Source organism: Epinephelus fuscoguttatus, linkage group LG23 (genome assembly GCF_011397635.1).
Source record: "Epinephelus fuscoguttatus linkage group LG23, E.fuscoguttatus.final_Chr_v1".
Lineage (NCBI taxonomy): Eukaryota > Metazoa > Chordata > Actinopteri > Perciformes > Serranidae > Epinephelus > Epinephelus fuscoguttatus.
The window spans coordinates 3,291,791-3,309,525 of NC_064774.1; the positions used below are offsets into that span (position 1 = coordinate 3,291,791).

General features: G+C 39.2%; 2 protein-coding genes across 4 annotated transcripts in view; both read right to left on the minus strand.

The window, feature by feature from the left end:
• Nucleotides 1-973: 973 nt before the first annotated feature.
• Nucleotides 974-17,735, minus strand: part of LOC125884275 (butyrophilin subfamily 1 member A1-like) — a 55,258-nt gene continuing 38,496 nt past the window's right edge. The window contains exons 6-7 of the mRNA XM_049569173.1: nt 2,946-3,068; nt 974-2,442 (exon numbers count right to left, since the gene is read on the minus strand). Coding sequence (XP_049425130.1) covers nt 1,919-2,442; nt 2,946-3,068 — 647 coding nt within the window. The 3' untranslated portion in view covers nt 974-1,918. The remainder of the gene's footprint in view (nt 2,443-2,945; nt 3,069-17,735) is intronic.
• On the minus strand, nt 9,161-15,684 carry LOC125884005 (uncharacterized). Of its 3 annotated transcripts, XM_049568701.1 has the most exons (7): nt 15,590-15,684; nt 13,053-13,089; nt 12,497-12,578; nt 11,955-11,996; nt 11,431-11,508; nt 10,974-11,105; nt 9,161-10,770 (listed from the first exon to the last, which is right to left on the minus strand). In XM_049568701.1, the coding sequence occupies exons 2-7, from the start codon at nt 13,053-13,055 to the stop codon at nt 10,325-10,327; spliced, it is 783 nt and encodes a 260-aa protein (XP_049424658.1). In that variant the 5' UTR covers nt 13,056-13,089; nt 15,590-15,684; the 3' UTR covers nt 9,161-10,324. The 3 variants fall into 3 exon arrangements, 2 of the variants coding, with proteins under 2 accessions (XP_049424658.1, XP_049424659.1); XM_049568702.1 differs by lacking the exon at nt 11,955-11,996; XR_007448629.1 differs by lacking the exons at nt 11,431-11,508; nt 11,955-11,996.

Consider the following 17,735-nt stretch of genomic DNA (forward strand, 5'->3'; position numbering starts at 1 on the left):
TTGAACATGTACTTATGAAAATGAATGCACCACAGTTTGATTTTGGTGGTAGATGTATCAAAAAACACAAGACTATTCAACACATGACTTTCCCTTAAGAGACCAGTGTTTGGTACTTTGTGAAACCAAGTCAGCTTTGAGTTATTTTAAGGTATGTCGTTGCCATGTTTTTGTTTTGTTTCTTCCTTAACCTAGCCACATCAACTTTACCTGCCTTAACCTAACCTATGTAACTTTCTTTATGTACATAATGTCATCAGCGGGTTGCTATGTTCTTTACAAACCATTGTGTGTGCAATCACTGCATGAGGATATGTTGGTGTTAGTTCGTTTCTGTCATTACAAATCTGCAGCTCTGTTTTCCCTGCAATAATCATCTTAAAGTTCATTGTCTCTGCAAGCCTACACATATGATAGGTTGACACAATTGACTTTTGACAAGATTATAGTAGCTTCTTTCTTTGTTTTGTGTGTTAATGTGGTGATTTATTTACATAATTCTGTAAAAGAAATAAAAAGAAAGCTCTGTAAAAGACAAAGATAATGTATCTGCTGTGGCTTCATCTCTAGACACTCACCAGGAAGGGGAGGCTCTTAGCTTCGTACTTGGGTTGTATTTCAGTCTCGTGTTCAGTCAGCAGCAAGAAAACATGGAGGTCACATCTCTCTGCACCAAACTAAGTAAGGAATGAGTCCATCTCTCTCTCCACTGGTATGTGTATAAATAAATATGAAAAATAAAATCATATAATTATATATATTCTTCCATTTACCGAAATTCAAATAACTTCAGTTGCCATTGTTTAATAAATTAACTGTTTCATGTCAAGTTAAACAAAATAATAATAATAATAATAATAATAATAATAATAATAAAGACCTCCAAAGTCAGAATTTCACATTTATTTGGTTTCTGGACAAAGTGTTTTTTAAAGAGTAATTACAGCTTTATAGGTATTGTTATGATCTTAAATAATAATTTTAATAATTTTATTACAATGTTTAGACCTGGCATGAAGATGTTTTACAGTACTCTTATTCTTACTCATGTCATATTACTCATACAAACAAAGCCTTATCAGATTAGTTGTTGTCTGTTGGTAATCTATTAGCTCAAAGTAAAAGTTAACAAAAAAAAAAAAAAAAAGTTAAAGCAAATCAAAACTTTTTTACACTTACAGGTCAGTATTTTTCCCTCAGCACAGCCCAGCTCTGTATGCATGCCATGATATCCTTACATATATCATACTGCATCACCACCTGATCACAAGCCTCACAATCAACTATATAACCCCTCATACCAATGTTTTTCAGACAATAAAAAATATGGACTAAAAAATAAGGTGGCACCATTGTCACATCTTTAAAAAACACAATATGTTAAGCTCTGACAGTTTCAGAATCTGTTCCAACTTAAAGCTTATTTTGAAATGCCTCCATGAACATGCTCCCTCTCTGCTTCATGAATTTGACACAAGACACCAGCACACCAGCAGAGTTAACACAACAGCTTCAACAAACGCTAACTGTTTGCATTACATTTGGACAATCAGTCTTTTCTGTTCAAGGAGCAAAACTGTGAAAGTGTACCAACTGAATTGTAAGTGCAGCCCAATTTTAATGTTCGTAATAGAGGTATTGGATTAGGAAGAGAAACAACAGTAAATACTGCAGTAACATTTGTATTTTGTATTTTGTGTGGATGTACTCCTATGTATGGATATGGGGATGTATTGTATGTGTTTATTTGTGGCTGTATCTTTGGCAAAGTATTGGTGGATGTATTTTGTAAATGGATTTACAATTTAGTTTTTGTTTGTTTGTTTTGTGTGCATGTATTTTCTAAAGGCTGAGCGTCACATAAATGTACATTTCTAATGCTACTGTGATGTCCTTATCAAATAAACTATGAACTAAACTACAATTTCCTCTGAATCTCCTCTTGTTGTTTCTCTATCTCCTCCAGCTGCTCACTGATTTTCTCCTTGTAGTTTTCCGCTGCCTTCTTCCTGTCTGTCATTCTATTTATCACACTTTGTGTTTTAGTCAGTAGTGTCTGTGTTTCCACGTGAAGTTTTTGATCTTCTTGTTTCCTACCCTTCAACTGATTTTTGGCCGTTAACACAATGCTCTTCATCTCATGGTATCGGTCACTCTCTGCCATCTTCTCCACTGACTGAAGCTTGTTCTCAATATCTGTAATGTTTCTCTCCATGTTGTTCTTTTGATGCTCTGCTTGATCTCTCTGTTCTTTCAGTACTTCCTCCTGTTCCATCAGTGTTTTAACCACCCGCTCCAAGTCTTTCTCTTCTTCTTCATTCTTCTGTAACATTTCTGCAAGTTTTGCCTTTTTCTCTTCCAAATCCTCCATTTTCTTGCGTTCTGCCATGAGCTGCTCCGTCTCTGTCTTTGCTCTCTCAGCGTCACGGTTCATCTTTGTGTCTGTGTGAATATAAAAATGTGCTCGATTTAGTTTTAATTTGTTTTGTTTATGCAGTGTTGCATTTGTAGAGAAAAAGATGTAAAAGTGAACACAAAGAGAGAACAGAAAAGTGAAGTTAACACTAATAACTCTTTCATTTAAGTAAAAGTGAAGAAAACAATATATCATTTTTAAAAGAACATTTTACAGAATATACAGTGCTTCATATTCCAATTCTGATGAACTTACTAAAAGTCAGTCAAACTTTGTCTTTACCATAGACTTTCACCCCTGCAGGGGGCTGAAGCCAATCCTAGCACAGGTCACCAGTGTGTACTCATACTTAAATACTAATAATTTAACTTCTGTATTAAATTATTGTATGACATATGTTGATGTTCCCATGAAATACAACCTGACTTTACTTTCTCCTCTTACAAATATGAGTTTGTTAACATATAGTCACCAGTGACATCTTGTGTTTGACTGTGCACATCACAGTCACACAGCTGCAGTATTTTACCTTTGGTTTTGTGTTGTCTCCATTTCCACACGACAAAGGCCGCTGCAAAAATAAAAGTGAGGAACACAACCACGAGAATGCTGACACGAGCAGCAGAACAAGACGGGGCCTCAAAGCAATCAGCTGAAATGATAAAACACACAAGAGAGGAGTTAAAGAAAAACACATATCAGCTGTTGTTGATCAAAAATTATCATATTCGGGGGGAAAATATCACCTGACATCTGAATATGTGTCTCTGTGGTCTGGTTGATGTTCCTCTGTTGGACTCTACAGGTGAAGCTGTTGCTGTGTCTCTTCTCCACAGTCACTCTGCTGCTGACAGTATAGAGGTCATCAGGACCTCTGACTGTCTCTGTAGGTCCAGCAGAGAGGAGCTTTCCCTCACCGTCCAGCCACAACACCTCAGGCTCTGGATACCAGCCTGCAGACTTACAGTCTAACATCACTACGCTGCTGTTTAAGTAAATTCCTGCTATGACAGGTGAGGCAACAGAACCTGATGATGGGAGAGAGGAGAAATGTGCATGACATCATACTAGAGGTCTTTCAAAAAAAAAAAAAAACTGATCTAAATTGATGAAAACGTTAACATAGCCGAGTACAGAGTGGAGCCTCTTCCTCTATGTAAGAGGAACAGAAACCAGCTTGTACTGCAGAGAGCCCTTTAGCCAGACAAACCACACAGGTGGTTATGTGATGTTATGATGGGCAGTTAAATGCATTCTATCTTTAGTAATTCTAAAGTAGCCTTAGAGACATGATTGATTCACGTTCACTCACCAACAATAAGCTCAACAATGGATTCTTTACTCTGTGAGGGAAAGTAGCATCTATAGATTCCATTATCAGAGAGTTTGGCTGCAGACAGTGTCAGTGAAAGGTCTCCATGCTTCAGTTTCTCAGTGGACACTGATGTTCTTCCTTTGTAAGACGGGTTTTGGTTACTGAGGATGTTTTGACCCTTGTGCCACACATGGACAAATCTTGGTTCCAGGTCAGGTCTCCCCCACTCCACACTCTTAGAAACAACATCCACTGCAGGTTCCAGGTGGCACGGCAAGATAACGTCTTCACCAACTAATGTCACTATTGTTCGAGAAGGTCTAGCCCCCTGAGACTGGCCTGCAGAGACACACAACACATTTTAATACTGCAATAAGAACTAACACATGTACAGAATCACAAGTGATGGCCAGGTGAAGCCTTGTGAATCATTTTTCATATTTTCTGAGCCCATTAGATGGTGCTCTTGCTTAAAAAGCCTAGTGAATGGCAATTCAGTGCTTTCAACCCTTTGTTGAACAGAGAGTGCCATCTAGTGGGATCAGAAAATAAAGAAAATGGTTAATGAAGCTGCATTTGTCATATTTTGATTTTTTTTTTTTTTTTTTAAAAAAGACCATTGTGTCATTGTTTAGTTTTTCCCCTTTCATACTTCACTCAGTACTGCTGTGTGTAAGTTACCTGAACAGGTGTCTGCCAGTAGAAGGAGGATCACAGTGTGCAGGATAACCAAAGCACTGAACCAACTCAGCTTAGTTTTAAGCAACAATCCATGATTTCGGCAAAACATCCTGAAGCTCTGGAGGAATGAACAAGTTTAAAATGTCAATTGCCATAAAGGAAAATGCCAAATGAATTAAAAGGATAAATAATCCAAAAAATAAATTCATATAAAAAAATATTGGCTGTTAACACCTAATCTCAATGTATACATATTATATTACATATAACACATATTTCCAGATTTATTCACTTATTTTTTATATCAACGACTATGTACAGAGAACATTGGACTCAACAGAGTAAAGATGCACTGCACCAGATTATAGCTTTTGAGCTAGTTTCCATCTGCAGTCCCTGAGGCAAGATAAAAAGAAATAACAAAAGAAAAATTAAAATATTGCAAAGTGACATATAAAAAGACAGACTGAAATGTTACAAGAAAATAGAGTGCATTGAAATCCATGGGACGACGCACACACAGCGTCCAAAGTGCGAGTGCTCACAGTTCCAGAAAACAGTCATACAAGGTGTACACGCCCATACAGAGCGCACAGTGCAATGAAGAAGATAGAACACCCATATGTCTGATTTGGTCTTCATGTAATCTGTACATAAAATACAGTGCAAAATACAGTGCAAAATGAGGACAGGATATTCACAGGTGTTAAATGGCGATTAATCTACTACATAAAGTGCATGGTGCAAGATGAGAACAAGATAATCACAGGTCATATAAGCAATAGATATATACACTAAAATAGGAGACACATACAGGGTACCTATACCAATACGCAATGGAACAGTAACTCGATCGACCGCTTATGAATTCTGTTTGTAAATGAATCTGTAATTTATTAGCTTGTATTCTTTACACAGAGAAGGCGTTATTAGTCATTGATGTGTATTCTTTAAAAAAAAAAAACTGACCTTTAACCGTGCTCCAACATTTTCTAACTCAGCAGCACAAGTGCATATTCATAATTTAAGTGTAAAAAATTAAGTCTAATATTTTTAAAGGGACATTGTGGAACATTTTCAGTTGTTTATTGGCAAAAATTGATGTCTGCATTCATAAATATGTCATCACTGGTGTACTATTACCTCCACCTGACTTACTCTCATAAAAGGAGAATTTCGGATTTGTTTGTACATTGTGCGGGTAAGTCGTCTGTGGGGTTCCATTACGTTTCGCCATCTTGAGAATACACCTGCCAGCAAGGGACATACAGCACCGCCTTCGGCGTTTTTGTTGAGAGCCAGGCCAGCACTGCGTGACTGAGGAGCCGAAGGAGAGGAGCAAGAGGCGCTGTTAGCGGCCAGTCGCTAACAGCGGCTAATAGCTCACAGCGGTGCAGTGATGCAAGGAGAGGGATGAGGCTGTTAGCCGCTGTTAGCTGTTAGCCACTGTTAGCAGCCAGTCGCTAACAGCCTCATCCCTCTCCTCGCATCACTGCGCCGCTGTTAGCTGCTGTTAGCCGCTGTTAGCTGTTAGCCACTGTTAGCGCTGGCCTGTGATTGTATTACCTTTCTCCTTCAGCAGCTCTCTCCACCTGGGAAAGGCAACCCCAATGCTGACCCTTGTTTTCTTAATTCGCCGGTCACCCTGCCTTTTTGATTCCCTTTTGCACTTTCTTGGCGACGAGGATTCCGTCTCCCGTGATGCTGCATAATACATGATCCTGCATTATGCTCAAAGAGTGGGACTTTGTTCTGCGGCAGTAGTGCCGCTGGCCACTAACAGCTGTTAGCAGCACAGTAATGTGAGGAGAGGGATGAGGTGTGTGAGGCTGAGCCACTTGTCAGTTGTCAAAGGACAAGACGTGATTGGTTTGTTTCAATTTACATCCGCCCCAACAGTCCTATGTTGTAATGTGGGGGTCCTATGTGGGGGTTTGTCAACTCGCGTCGCGTGTGTCTGTGTAGGAGCCTGAATGAATACTCCATGTAGTATCGGATGACATGGTTTCATCAGTGTTATTATAGCTTTTTGGTACACAGCAGCTACAGCTGTTGCAATACGTGTTTGAAACAGTGAGGCGCTGGAGTGCGCCATCTGTTTGAATACAATATATGATTTCAATGTTAGATGGGAGAAATTCCTACACACTGTGGCTTTAAAGGAATCTTAATTATTATTATTAAGCGCCTGATATCACAGACTGATCTAGGTGGTGGATAGGTCAAACAAAAACAGGACTTTTAGCCAAGAGATTGCAGTTTGTCTTTTGTGATTCAAATTCAGCCATTATCTACTCACCCATATGCCGAGGGAGGCTCAGGTGAAGTTTTAGAGTCCTCACAACACTTGCAGAGATCCAAAGGCAGAAGGGGTGGCAACACAACTCCACCTAATGGAGGCTGACTAACCCAGACTAACGTCCAAGAACACAAAATTGAATCCACAAAATATCTCCATACTGCTCGTCCGTAGTGATCCAAGTGTCCTGAAGCCCCGACATAAAAAGTTGTTTGGAAAAACGTCATTTAAACTCTGTTTTTAGCCTCATTGTAGCCTGTTTTTGGACATTTGAATCTGGGGCGCCGTCAGCCTCCATTAGGTGGAGTTGTGTTGCTACCTCCTCTCCCCTTGGATCTCCACAAGTGTTGTGAGGACTCTGAAACTTCACCTGAGCCTCCCTCGGCATATAGGTGAGTAGATAATGGCTGAATTTTCATTTTTGGGTGCACTATCCCTTTAAGTATGTGACATAACATTAAAAACTTAATGTGACAATGCCCTACCGTGACTCTTCCTCAATCTAACCTAATTGTAAGAGGTGATAATGCATAAGATATACAAACACTTGCATGAAGATTTGAAGAATAGCATGCATTCAGACTAAGATATAGCACACACTATCTATATGTTATTTAGATTTAAGTATTATTCCTTGAAGGATCTGTATTAACAAGCATAATGTCTTGCATACCAAGATAGCTGTGCAAAGACTAACCTTCAAGGTGAAACAAAGAATATTATATGTGCTATAAATATCCAGTTACATGTGCAGAATTTAGGGAACAATAACAATATTGTCTAAAATACTGTGACATGCTGGAGCAGTAACATTAACCTTCAATAGGACTAAGAGGTCAAGCACAAGTTAGGAGAACCAGTGTCAGACTATTATTCCTCTTCCAGCAAACTCAACAGTTGGAATAGTTTTGCATTCAGCAAACCAGATTTCTAGATCGTAAGGCATTAGTCATCACCCTCATATCGTCACCGCTCCAGTCCCTGATGGCGGCCATTTACTGTGTCTGTGCCAGAAGCTCATTTTATTGGCCACATTCTATGTTCCATGGTATTTTGAAGTTATCTCTGTTGTATGTGTTTAATTATAAAGGCTTTACAAATCCATTAAACATTAAAAACAAGAAAGTGAGTGAAATGGTTCCAGATTCTCACCTTGAGGAGAAAGAAGTCTCGAGTCCTTCAACCTCAAAAAAAAAAAAATAATAAAGCCTCGTTAAAAGTTGATAAATGATATTCAAATAAACAAATACAAATTATGTAACATAGATCTAAATTCTTCAGCCACTTGTACTTGCTGTTGCTTTAATGTCATAGTTATTTAAAAAGTGCTGCACATTGCGGGAACCAGTTTTACGTTCAATGCAGCTACAATTAAAGCTGTTGTTAGTCGTGAAATTGAACTGTGGTCGAGCTTTTTTAGGTAGTAACTCGCAAAAACAGAAATTTGTAACATCAGTATTAAGTTTCAAGATAATTTGTGCAAAAAGCATTGGGACACAAACATTGAGATCGACTGAATTTCCTTTGCAGCTGTTAGTAAAATGGACAAAGACACTAAAAGCATGTATTATATTGCTTAAAAAAAATAAAAAACACAATTAAAGAGAGTTTCAAAGCTTGAAAATGTGAAATATAAACAAGTGTGGGGGCAGGAATGCTGCAAGTACAGATGCAGTAATTATATGTTTTAATTTTATTTCCTTTATTTTAAACAGCACTAGCCCCACAATATACAATGGCACATTCCGTAGAATTAAAAGGTGGTGAAAGTGCCATTAAATTTGAAATAGAAATAGATGTAGATATACTACTATATAGATATACACAGAATGCACGTACCTGTTGTATCTCTGACACAGTTCCTGATGAAGCACTACGAAGCTATACGGCCACCGTCCTTGAATAAAGAGGAAATGTACTTTGACCTGGTTTGTTTCCCTCCTGCAAATACTGTATTCCCCTCTTGACTCTATTAAATTAATCATAGACAAATGAGCATGTCTGTTACCCTTAAGGCTATAATAGTAATCATACACTTTTATATACTAAATATTTGCAACTGTGTCTTTTTAATTGACCACACTTTGTCTCTGTTGCCAGGCGAATGTCAAATGTCTGCATCCTGTGTAATGATCCTTTGCTGGTGAGTCAATAAATAACCAGACAGAATCAAACTGTTTAGTGTGAGAGCTTCCTGATATGCACACACAGCTCACTGAGGCTGAAAACATCAGTTTCAATTACTTTAATTTCACTGCAGAAAAACTGACATATCTAACATGATATTTTTTATATAAATATATACTGACTGTAATTTTACATAAGGTCATCTGCAACTGTGTCATTTCATGGGAAGTTTACTATTTTCAAACAAAAGCATCGGTTTGATTTGCTGCTTTAAAATGATGTCATTATCAAGGATTAAGACTTATTAATTCATGTTGTCACAGGAGTATATTTATTCTGGGCACATGCATGGAGAGTCAAAAAGGAGATTTCACTGAGGAATAAAACAAATCATCATCATTACATTAGAAGATATTCAAAAAGATACAACAAGATAATCTAGAACATAATCATGACAAAAAATATTCAAAGGGAACAATAATAATGACTCTTAAATCCATATTCAACATTGTAAATATTATTGTCATTTGTAATTAAGTATTAATCAAGTTCAGTGATGTAACTAACTATCTAAAAATCAACAAACTACCCAACAGCACAATCAGTATTAAAATATTATGATAATGTAGATTGTATTTTCATTTTTTTTTTATCACATTGCTGGATCCTCTGTTCTGCAAGCATGAATTAATGACGTGCTCACTGGTCGCTACAATGACTATTGAGGAGAAATCCATATCAGCATTGTCTTAAAACAAAACTCTATACATGCAGACACTGTATGTATGTCTTTAAAGTGGAACTATTCTATTCATAATGTTATTAGTAACTGACTCTGAGGTTATATCTCAGTATTGAACAGGAAGTAAACTTCTGCAACCCCGTTCCATCCCAACTTGTCAAGTATTGTTGTTTGGTCAGTGGAATGTCACTTCTACATATAACGCACATCAGTTGTTGACACTCCAGGATGCCGTGCCAGTTTACGCCTGTTACATTGTTGTATCTTCTCAAAATACACTTCAATTTTCGCAGGACATGTACTCTTTCTGCTTGTTATGTGCATACAGTCTTTTTCAAAACAAACTTGCCAGGTTGATAAAAAGAACTTCATGTTTATTTCCTCGTGCAACAAAAACACAGAGTTAAGTTTAGAAAACAATATCATGGTTTGGCTCAACATTCAAACAGGAAATGAAAAACAGGCTGTTGAGTGAAAGTTTGTTGGACCCATCCACCTCATGTCCTACCCACCCTATAGTGACTTTTATGCACCTATACATTTTTACTGATGCGGTCCAGCGGAATTATAAACCTCCGCAGCCTACCATTACAACATGCTGGCATACTGCTGCAAAATGTGTGTTTTTGAGTTGGCATCTGGTGCCAAAGTCACTGACAAAGTATCTGTATTTGACAAGCTGGGAATGATGACAAGTTGTCTTTTCACTACTCTTTGTGAAGATCTACCTCTTCCAGGTGCAAGTTAATCAGCTCCATGTGGTTCTCCACTTTCTCTCTCTGTTATTGTTGCTATGGTACCCTCTGTTTTCTGCAGCAGTTTCTCCATGTTCAGTTGCTGGTTCTCCAGTTCTTCCTTTCTCTTCTCCAGTTTCCACTGAGCCTTCAACAGGCTTTGTTTTTCTCTCAAGTACCCTTCTGTTTTGTCGGTTGCCTTTTCTTTCTCACTCTCTGCTATTGCCTCCTCCACTAACTGAAGCTTTTCCTTGCTCTCCTCCCTCTCTCTGTCGATCTCTTCTAGCTGCAGTCTGAATTCTTCCCTTTGACCCCACAGTCCCCTCTTCAGATCCATCAATGGAGTTAATACCACCGCCCATGCAGCCAGTTCTTCTTGTGTCTTCTGGGATTGTTTCTGCAGCTGAGCCTTTTTTCCAACTGGATTCTTCTTTTTTGCCACGGATATGCATGAAACTGGGCAAGACAAAGATGGAAGGAAACATTATACATTAAAATCTTTTCTCTGAAAATGAGACACTAAATATTTGAGCTGGAATAGCAAAGTAGTAGGTACAAATATTTTTGAAACTTTTTTTTTTTTTAGATGTACTTAACATCACCAAAAGACACACATTTTGGTGCACATTAAAAAAGAGAAAAATGTATTTTTTACTTACTGGTTGTTGATTTTTGTGATACCCAGACAATAAAGACGCCTATAAATAATGTAAGGCCAGCAGCTGCGCCACTAACCAAGCCAAAAATGATGCAGTAGGTACAACAAGATGGAGAGGTGAACAAGTCGGCAACTGAAATCATAAAACAGAAACAAAAGGGTGTTAAAAAACAAGCTATATAGAAAATAATTTAGCCAAGGCTATTCAGAATTGGTAAAATAAAAAAAATGTGTTTGTTATTTCTTTTTCATCATCATTTACTTGCTTAATTTTCACCTCACAATTTATTTGTCTTTTTTTCGGTACACTCCTGACGCCATACTTAATAAGCATGATGATTATCTGTTAATGGTGTATTAGCTTGAATTCATGTTAATACAAACAGACGCCATGAAATCTAACTGAATAGTAGATGGGCTATCATAATGGCAGTAAATTGAAAGGCTACAGTTCGTACCACTCTTTGAGGTCTCTCCTCCTTTCTCATGCAGCTCCTGTGCATCATCACTGCAGTCTGAGGGTCCTATCTCAAAACCTGAGAAAAAAAATTTGAAAGACACATACAATTAAATATTTGCAAATGCAGTTCAACAAGCTTTGACTTTAAGTTATCTGGCTAAACATGAATGAAAGAATTTATTTCGAGCAAGACAAAATATAAAAACAAAACAAATAACACATCAACAGACATGCACGAAAAGGAGTAGGAAGAAGTGTACACTTATATAATTCACCCCCTTCTCAGTATTAACATTGGTGGTCCTGGACAGCATGGTTCTGCTATGTTTGCAAAGCTGTGACCAGGAAAATCAACTTGTCTCCTAATTTATCGAATACATTTTACAGGAAATGTATTTGTTGCCTGAATTATGTTCAGTAGCAAAGTTTAGTTGAGTGAAGGAAGTGTTGTGTTTTAGTTCTGCACGCAAGCTATTAAGAGGTGGTGGTCAACCTCCAGACGTTGACACTGGATGTGCGTACCTCTTAGGTTCCACGTGGGGTTAAGTTTAGGCACCAAAAGCACTTCGGTAAGGTTTGGGGAGAGATTGTGGTTGATGAGAGAGAAAAACAAAACAAAAAAAACATCATTTATTTGTGTTATTGGGTTATTTTGGATTTTTAATATCAAACTCTATCTCACATCCGTCACTTCCTGTAGAGACTATAGGCTGCTGAAAACAGTCGGAAAACTGTCAGACTTGACTGCAGCTTTTTGTCACCACCTCCTGCTGCAGCCGCCTGATCTCGTCCACTTTCCAGGTGAGGAATAGTTCATCTCCAATGAGCCTGTTCATCACTTATGTTTGTGTTTGAATAAGTATGAAAGGTGCAGGATTCCTGTCATTCTATTACAGATTAAAGATGTAATGCAGCAGTAAGACGAATAAATAAAAACACCTGACGACACTTATTTTTTAATATTGGAAGTTATTTGCACAATATATGTATATGTACACATACATTTGCAGTTCAGAATAGTCTTATCAGTTGAAACCTGTGACTGTGTGTGTATGTTATGTTACCTGTACACAAGACTAGGAGCACAATGCAAAGTAAAAGAAAACAAAATATATGGGTCAGTTTGTCCCTCTTCATCCTGAAGTTCTGAAAACAGAATGAAATCAATATAAATGGAAGAAAAAGCTGTCTAAAGTGATAGTTATGCAATAATAATGCAACATAATTAATCATGATCAGAACGATCACATATCCTGTCAACTGATACAGTACAATACAAAACAATATGTACAACACTACAGGAAAGATAGTTGAATGTTTAGTCTCATTCAGAGGTTGTCAAATACTCACTTTGGGTTAGAGGTTCAGTTCAAGTATCAACCCAAACATTGGTATATGACGACCCGGAAATGAGACTCAACAATCAACTATCTTTGTACAGAGTTACAAACAGCACCTTTAAGTAAAAGTACCAAATACACAGTGTAGAAATACTCCAATGCAAGTTACACCATTCAGAACCTAGTTATGTTTCAAACACACACAACAAAACATTGTAATGGTGGATTTCTACTCTAAATGCACTCATAGATAATAAGAAAAATGATGAGGATACTCTACCATTCTGGTGGACAATGATCCTCAATGCAGAAATCAACTAAGAGGAAAAGTGAAAATAAATGGTCTTAGTAGACCTTTGATTCAGCGAACCAAAAAACATAAACGATTACTAATGTGAAAAATGCTGGCCTCAAGGTTGGCTGTACTTGTTAAAAAAGGGGGCGTGGCTCTACTGCAGTCCACTTTAAATGGTGTGAAACGCTGTGATTGGCTTATATATTCCATCAATTAAGAGGCCGTATACATGCTGTGTAACCGCATGGAAAACACGAGGTCGGGCACCAGATGCTACTCTTGTGCCTAATTTGTGACAACTTTCAAGGAGGAAGCTAACAGCTAAGCTAATAGCCAACACCGTATCATAGCCTATTTACTAGAAATCGTAATTCAAAGCTGATCTTCTTCCAGGAGCTGTTCTCTTAAAGGGATAGTGCACCCAAAAATGAAAATTCAGCCATTATCTACACACCCATATGCCGAGGGAGGCTCTGGTGAAGTTTTAGAGTCCTCACATCCCTTGCGGAGATCCAAGGGGGGAGCGGCTAGCACACCTAATGGCTAACGGCGCCCCAGACTAACGTCCAAGAACACATAATTGAAACCATAAAATATCTCCATACTGCTCATCCGTAGTGATCCAAGTGTCCTGAAGCCCCGACATAAAAAGTTGTTTGGGAAAAACGTCATAAGAACTCTGTTTTTAGCCTCACTGTAGCCTGTAGCTCTGACCGCTTCTCTGTGCTCCACGCTCACGTGTGCGCTTGCGCGAGACAAGCAAAAGCACACCCGTGTTTACATCACGTGACACGTGCACCGCAGGGAGAGACAACAGTAACCACAGTAGCTAAAAAATAATTTGCACTACGGTCTTTTAGCAAAGGACAGCCCAACATGTCTGAAGACTCTGAAATTGAGGAGGAACAGCATTTCTTTGTTGAGCCGTATTTGTTTGAGCCCGAGTATATGGACGTGGAACTCAGGCTACTGGACGAAGCAGCCGCTGCAGCTCATGAGCCTAACCCTCAGCCAGCCGCAGAATACCGGAGTCGAGCACTGGAAACCTGGTGGTGTAGTTGTTTCAAATGCAAAGCAATGCCAACGGATGAGGAAAGTCTTTGCTGCTCAGACTGGGAATTGGCGATGCCTGCACTTGAGAATCTGGACATCAGTACTGACGAGACTGCTGCTCTTCAGAGACCGTGCATCACTGACTACCCTAAGCGCGCACACGTGAGCGCGGAGCACAGAGAAGCAGTCAGAGCTACAGGCTACAGTGAGGCTAAAAATAGAGTTCAAATGATGTTTTTCGAAACAACTTTTTGTGTCGGGGCTGCAGGACACTTAGATCACTATGGATGAGCAGTATGGAGATATTTTGTGGATTCAATTTTGTGTTCTTGGATGTTAGTCTGGGGCGCCGTCAGCCATTAGGTGTGCTAGCCGCTCCCCCCACGATCTCCGCAAGGGATGCGAGGACTCTAAAACTTCACCTGAGCCTCCCTCGGCATATGGGTGAGTAGATAATGGCTGAATTTTCATTTTTGGGTGCACTATCCCTTTAAGAGCCGTACACATGTCCTTGTTTTTTGAGCCTTCACATTAATTGTTTTTCAATGTAGATGCATGGCAGGCGTGCTCAAACGCCAGAGTGGTGCTGTTGCAGTGCACACGAATTTCCGAGCGCCTACTTTTAAGGGCGCGACAGCTGTGCCATGAGACAAACCGAGTTCAGCTTTTGGAACACAGAAACACACATCGCTTGTCATTTGACGAGGAACAACCAATCACAGCCGACAGATATCTTTCCCTTCCTCAGTAAATATCAGTTTGTGATAAACATGGAAAAGTTGATCATTTTAGTGAAGGGCTACCCACAACCATCGCACGCTGAAAAACAGGCACTAGGGAACACTTGCATGTTGTGATGGCATCACTACATCATTGAGAGCACCTGCCCCGCATCTACTTTGAAAACAATTAGGGCGCAAAAAACATGGCATGTGTACGGCCCCTAAGTCTGTGCATTTGGATGAAGTCAGATGACAGTAATCATAGATCTACACATCCTAGAAAGGTCAAAGTCATGCATCCTTAATTTATTTTAACACAAAGATGGATATAAAAAAAGGTTTCAGCAAAATATACTGAAAATATCAAAATGTATTATTATGCTGTTAATAATGACACATAAATGTGTTAGTAGCATTTAAGTGTTGCAGCTGCTGAGTGAATGTACTTGGGGGCTTTTGACTACCACAGCATAACAACATAAAGCTCAGAGTAAAACTAAATCTGCGTCCTTGAGGTTTTAAAGTTAATGATACTAATACAATAGTCATTGGAAAACAATGCCTTCCCTTCACTGTGCATGTTCTTAAGTTTACTGATATCATTTACATTTGTCCAAAAGTTGTAGGAAAAAATCAACCACTCAGAACTCAACCAATATATGATATTACTGTAGATCCTTATTAAAAAGATCTTCACTGCCACAACAAATTGAAAACAGGACTTAAATTTTCTCAAAGCTTACATACCTTAGAGTCAGCTCACGTCAGCTCACGTCAGCTCACCTCAAGTCCTCCGCCTGGTCAAAGTCCAGCTATAAAATCTTTGTCTACCTGTTTGTTCACCTGTTTAGTTTTGTCTCTATGCTGCAGCCATGGTGAATGAATAATCAATTCAATTATACTGCAGGAGGAAGGATAACACTGAGCCTATGATCACGATGTAAAGTGGGAAAAGATGCATGTCTTATGTGCATGAGTGTCTTTTATTTTTAAGCTTTGACCTATCATAGCACCCTATATATCAATTATAAACTAAACACAAAAAGTCAGGAAATTTGTGTTTGGTAGATTATTTCTTTGTTGTAACAAAGCTTCTTGGCATTAAATCATATACTGTTGGAAAGCCTGTTTATTCCCCTTTTAAATGGTGGCACATTTGTAAGGATTTGTGGGATGAGCAGCAGAGCTGAGTATGTGGGTTCCGCCCATGAAAAACTTACCCAATCTTTTCTGCCAGTGCCAAACAGCTTTTTTTTGCTGTTGACTCTTGTTTGGTGTTTGGTGAATTGGACGATTGAAGTCTGAAGAAACAAGACATATTGGCAAAGTAACAGTTTATTCATTTAACAAACAGGAGCCTCAGTGGTGTGTGGAAGAACCATACACAGCCACAACAGCCTGGCACCCCCTCCTCATGCTGGTCACCAGCCTGGTCACACACTGCTGTGGGATGGCATCCCATTCTTCAACCAGCATTTGTCACAAGTCAGCCAACGTGGTTGTGTTGGTCACTCTGGCACGAACAGCACGCCCAAGCCGATCCCACAAGTGTTCAGTGGGGTTGAGGTCAGGACTGCTGGCAGGCCATTCCATCCTCTCCACTCCCAAATTTTGGAGGTAGTCTCTGATAAACCTCGCTCTGTGGGGGCGAGCGTTGTCATCTTGGAGGATAGAGTTCGGTCCCAGACTGTGGAGATGTGGGATTGCCACTGGCTGCAGAGTTTCATCTCGATATCTCTGCGTTGAGATTGCCTCCAATGATGACTGGCCTAGTTTTTCCAGTGAGGGCGATGTCGCCCCACACAATCACACTGCCTCCGCCAAAAGACGTTACTCTATCGGTGCAGCAAACAGCAAAGAGTTCTCCATGTTTTCTCCGCACTTCGACCCTACGATCCAACTGCCGTAGGCAGAATCTGGACTCATTGCTGAACATAACATTCCTCCACATATCAGGTTCCAGTGCACCTGTTGCTGACACCAGTACAAATGGGCCTGACAGTGAGGAGCAGTCATTACAGGCCTCCTGGCAGCCCTATGAGACCGAAGATTAACTGTGTGCAGTCTGTTCTGGATTGTATGGCCAGAGAGCCATCAGCCATATCGTCCTGCAAACCTTGGCTCCAAATCTGTAGAAGACTGCCTACAGTTCCTAAGTGCTGACAGGGTGTCAGCACCTGCGGGTACCAGAAGCTCAAAACAAGAGTCAAAAGCAACAGCAAAAAAAAAAAGCTGTTTGGCATTGGCAGAGAAGATTTGGCAAATTTTTCATGGGCACAACCCACATACTCAGCTCTGCTGCTCATCCTACAAATGTGGCACACTTTAAAAGGGAAACAAACAGGCTGTCCAACGGTATAAGATTTATTGCCAAGAAGCTTTGTTACAACAAAGAAATAATTTACCAAACACAAATTTCTTTACTTTTTGTGCTTAGTTTATACAAAAGAGATAAACTCCAAACTGAAGAACCATTGTCAGTTATTTGAACCAGTTTATAGAAAATACAACTAAAAAAGAAACTGAGAAAAAAAAAGATTCATGTTAAGATTTCAGGCTGTTGGATTATCAATGCCATCAAACTGAAAGGGTTAATATTTAATCTGAATATCAGCCATAAATGCTGCGACAAGTTTATTTCACTTTCACCATCTGTTGGTGAATAAGTAACTATTGAATGGTAGACATATGCTGGGGGCAAACGATTGCTGGTAATAAAACACATTACTGCATCAACAAACTGAGCTGTGTATCATCTCACAGGTGGAGAGACTGCTAATATTTAAACTAAATTGCAGCACCACATGTGTGATGTTTGGTCACTAAAACCACATAGATAAAGAAAGATAAATTTTGTACAACAGTGTTGCATGCAGGTTTATGAACTTTGAGC

Bases quoted from the DNA above. Each gene is read 5' to 3' on its own strand.
- LOC125884005 (XM_049568701.1), bottom strand. The intron at 11,106-11,430 runs GTACGAACTGTA...TTATGATTTCAG, and splicing joins AGGAGAGACCTCAAAGAGTG to TTGCCGACTTGTTCACCTCT. The intron at 10,771-10,973 runs GTAAGTAAAAAA...TGTCTTGCCCAG, and splicing joins ATCACAAAAATCAACAACCA to TTTCATGCATATCCGTGGCA.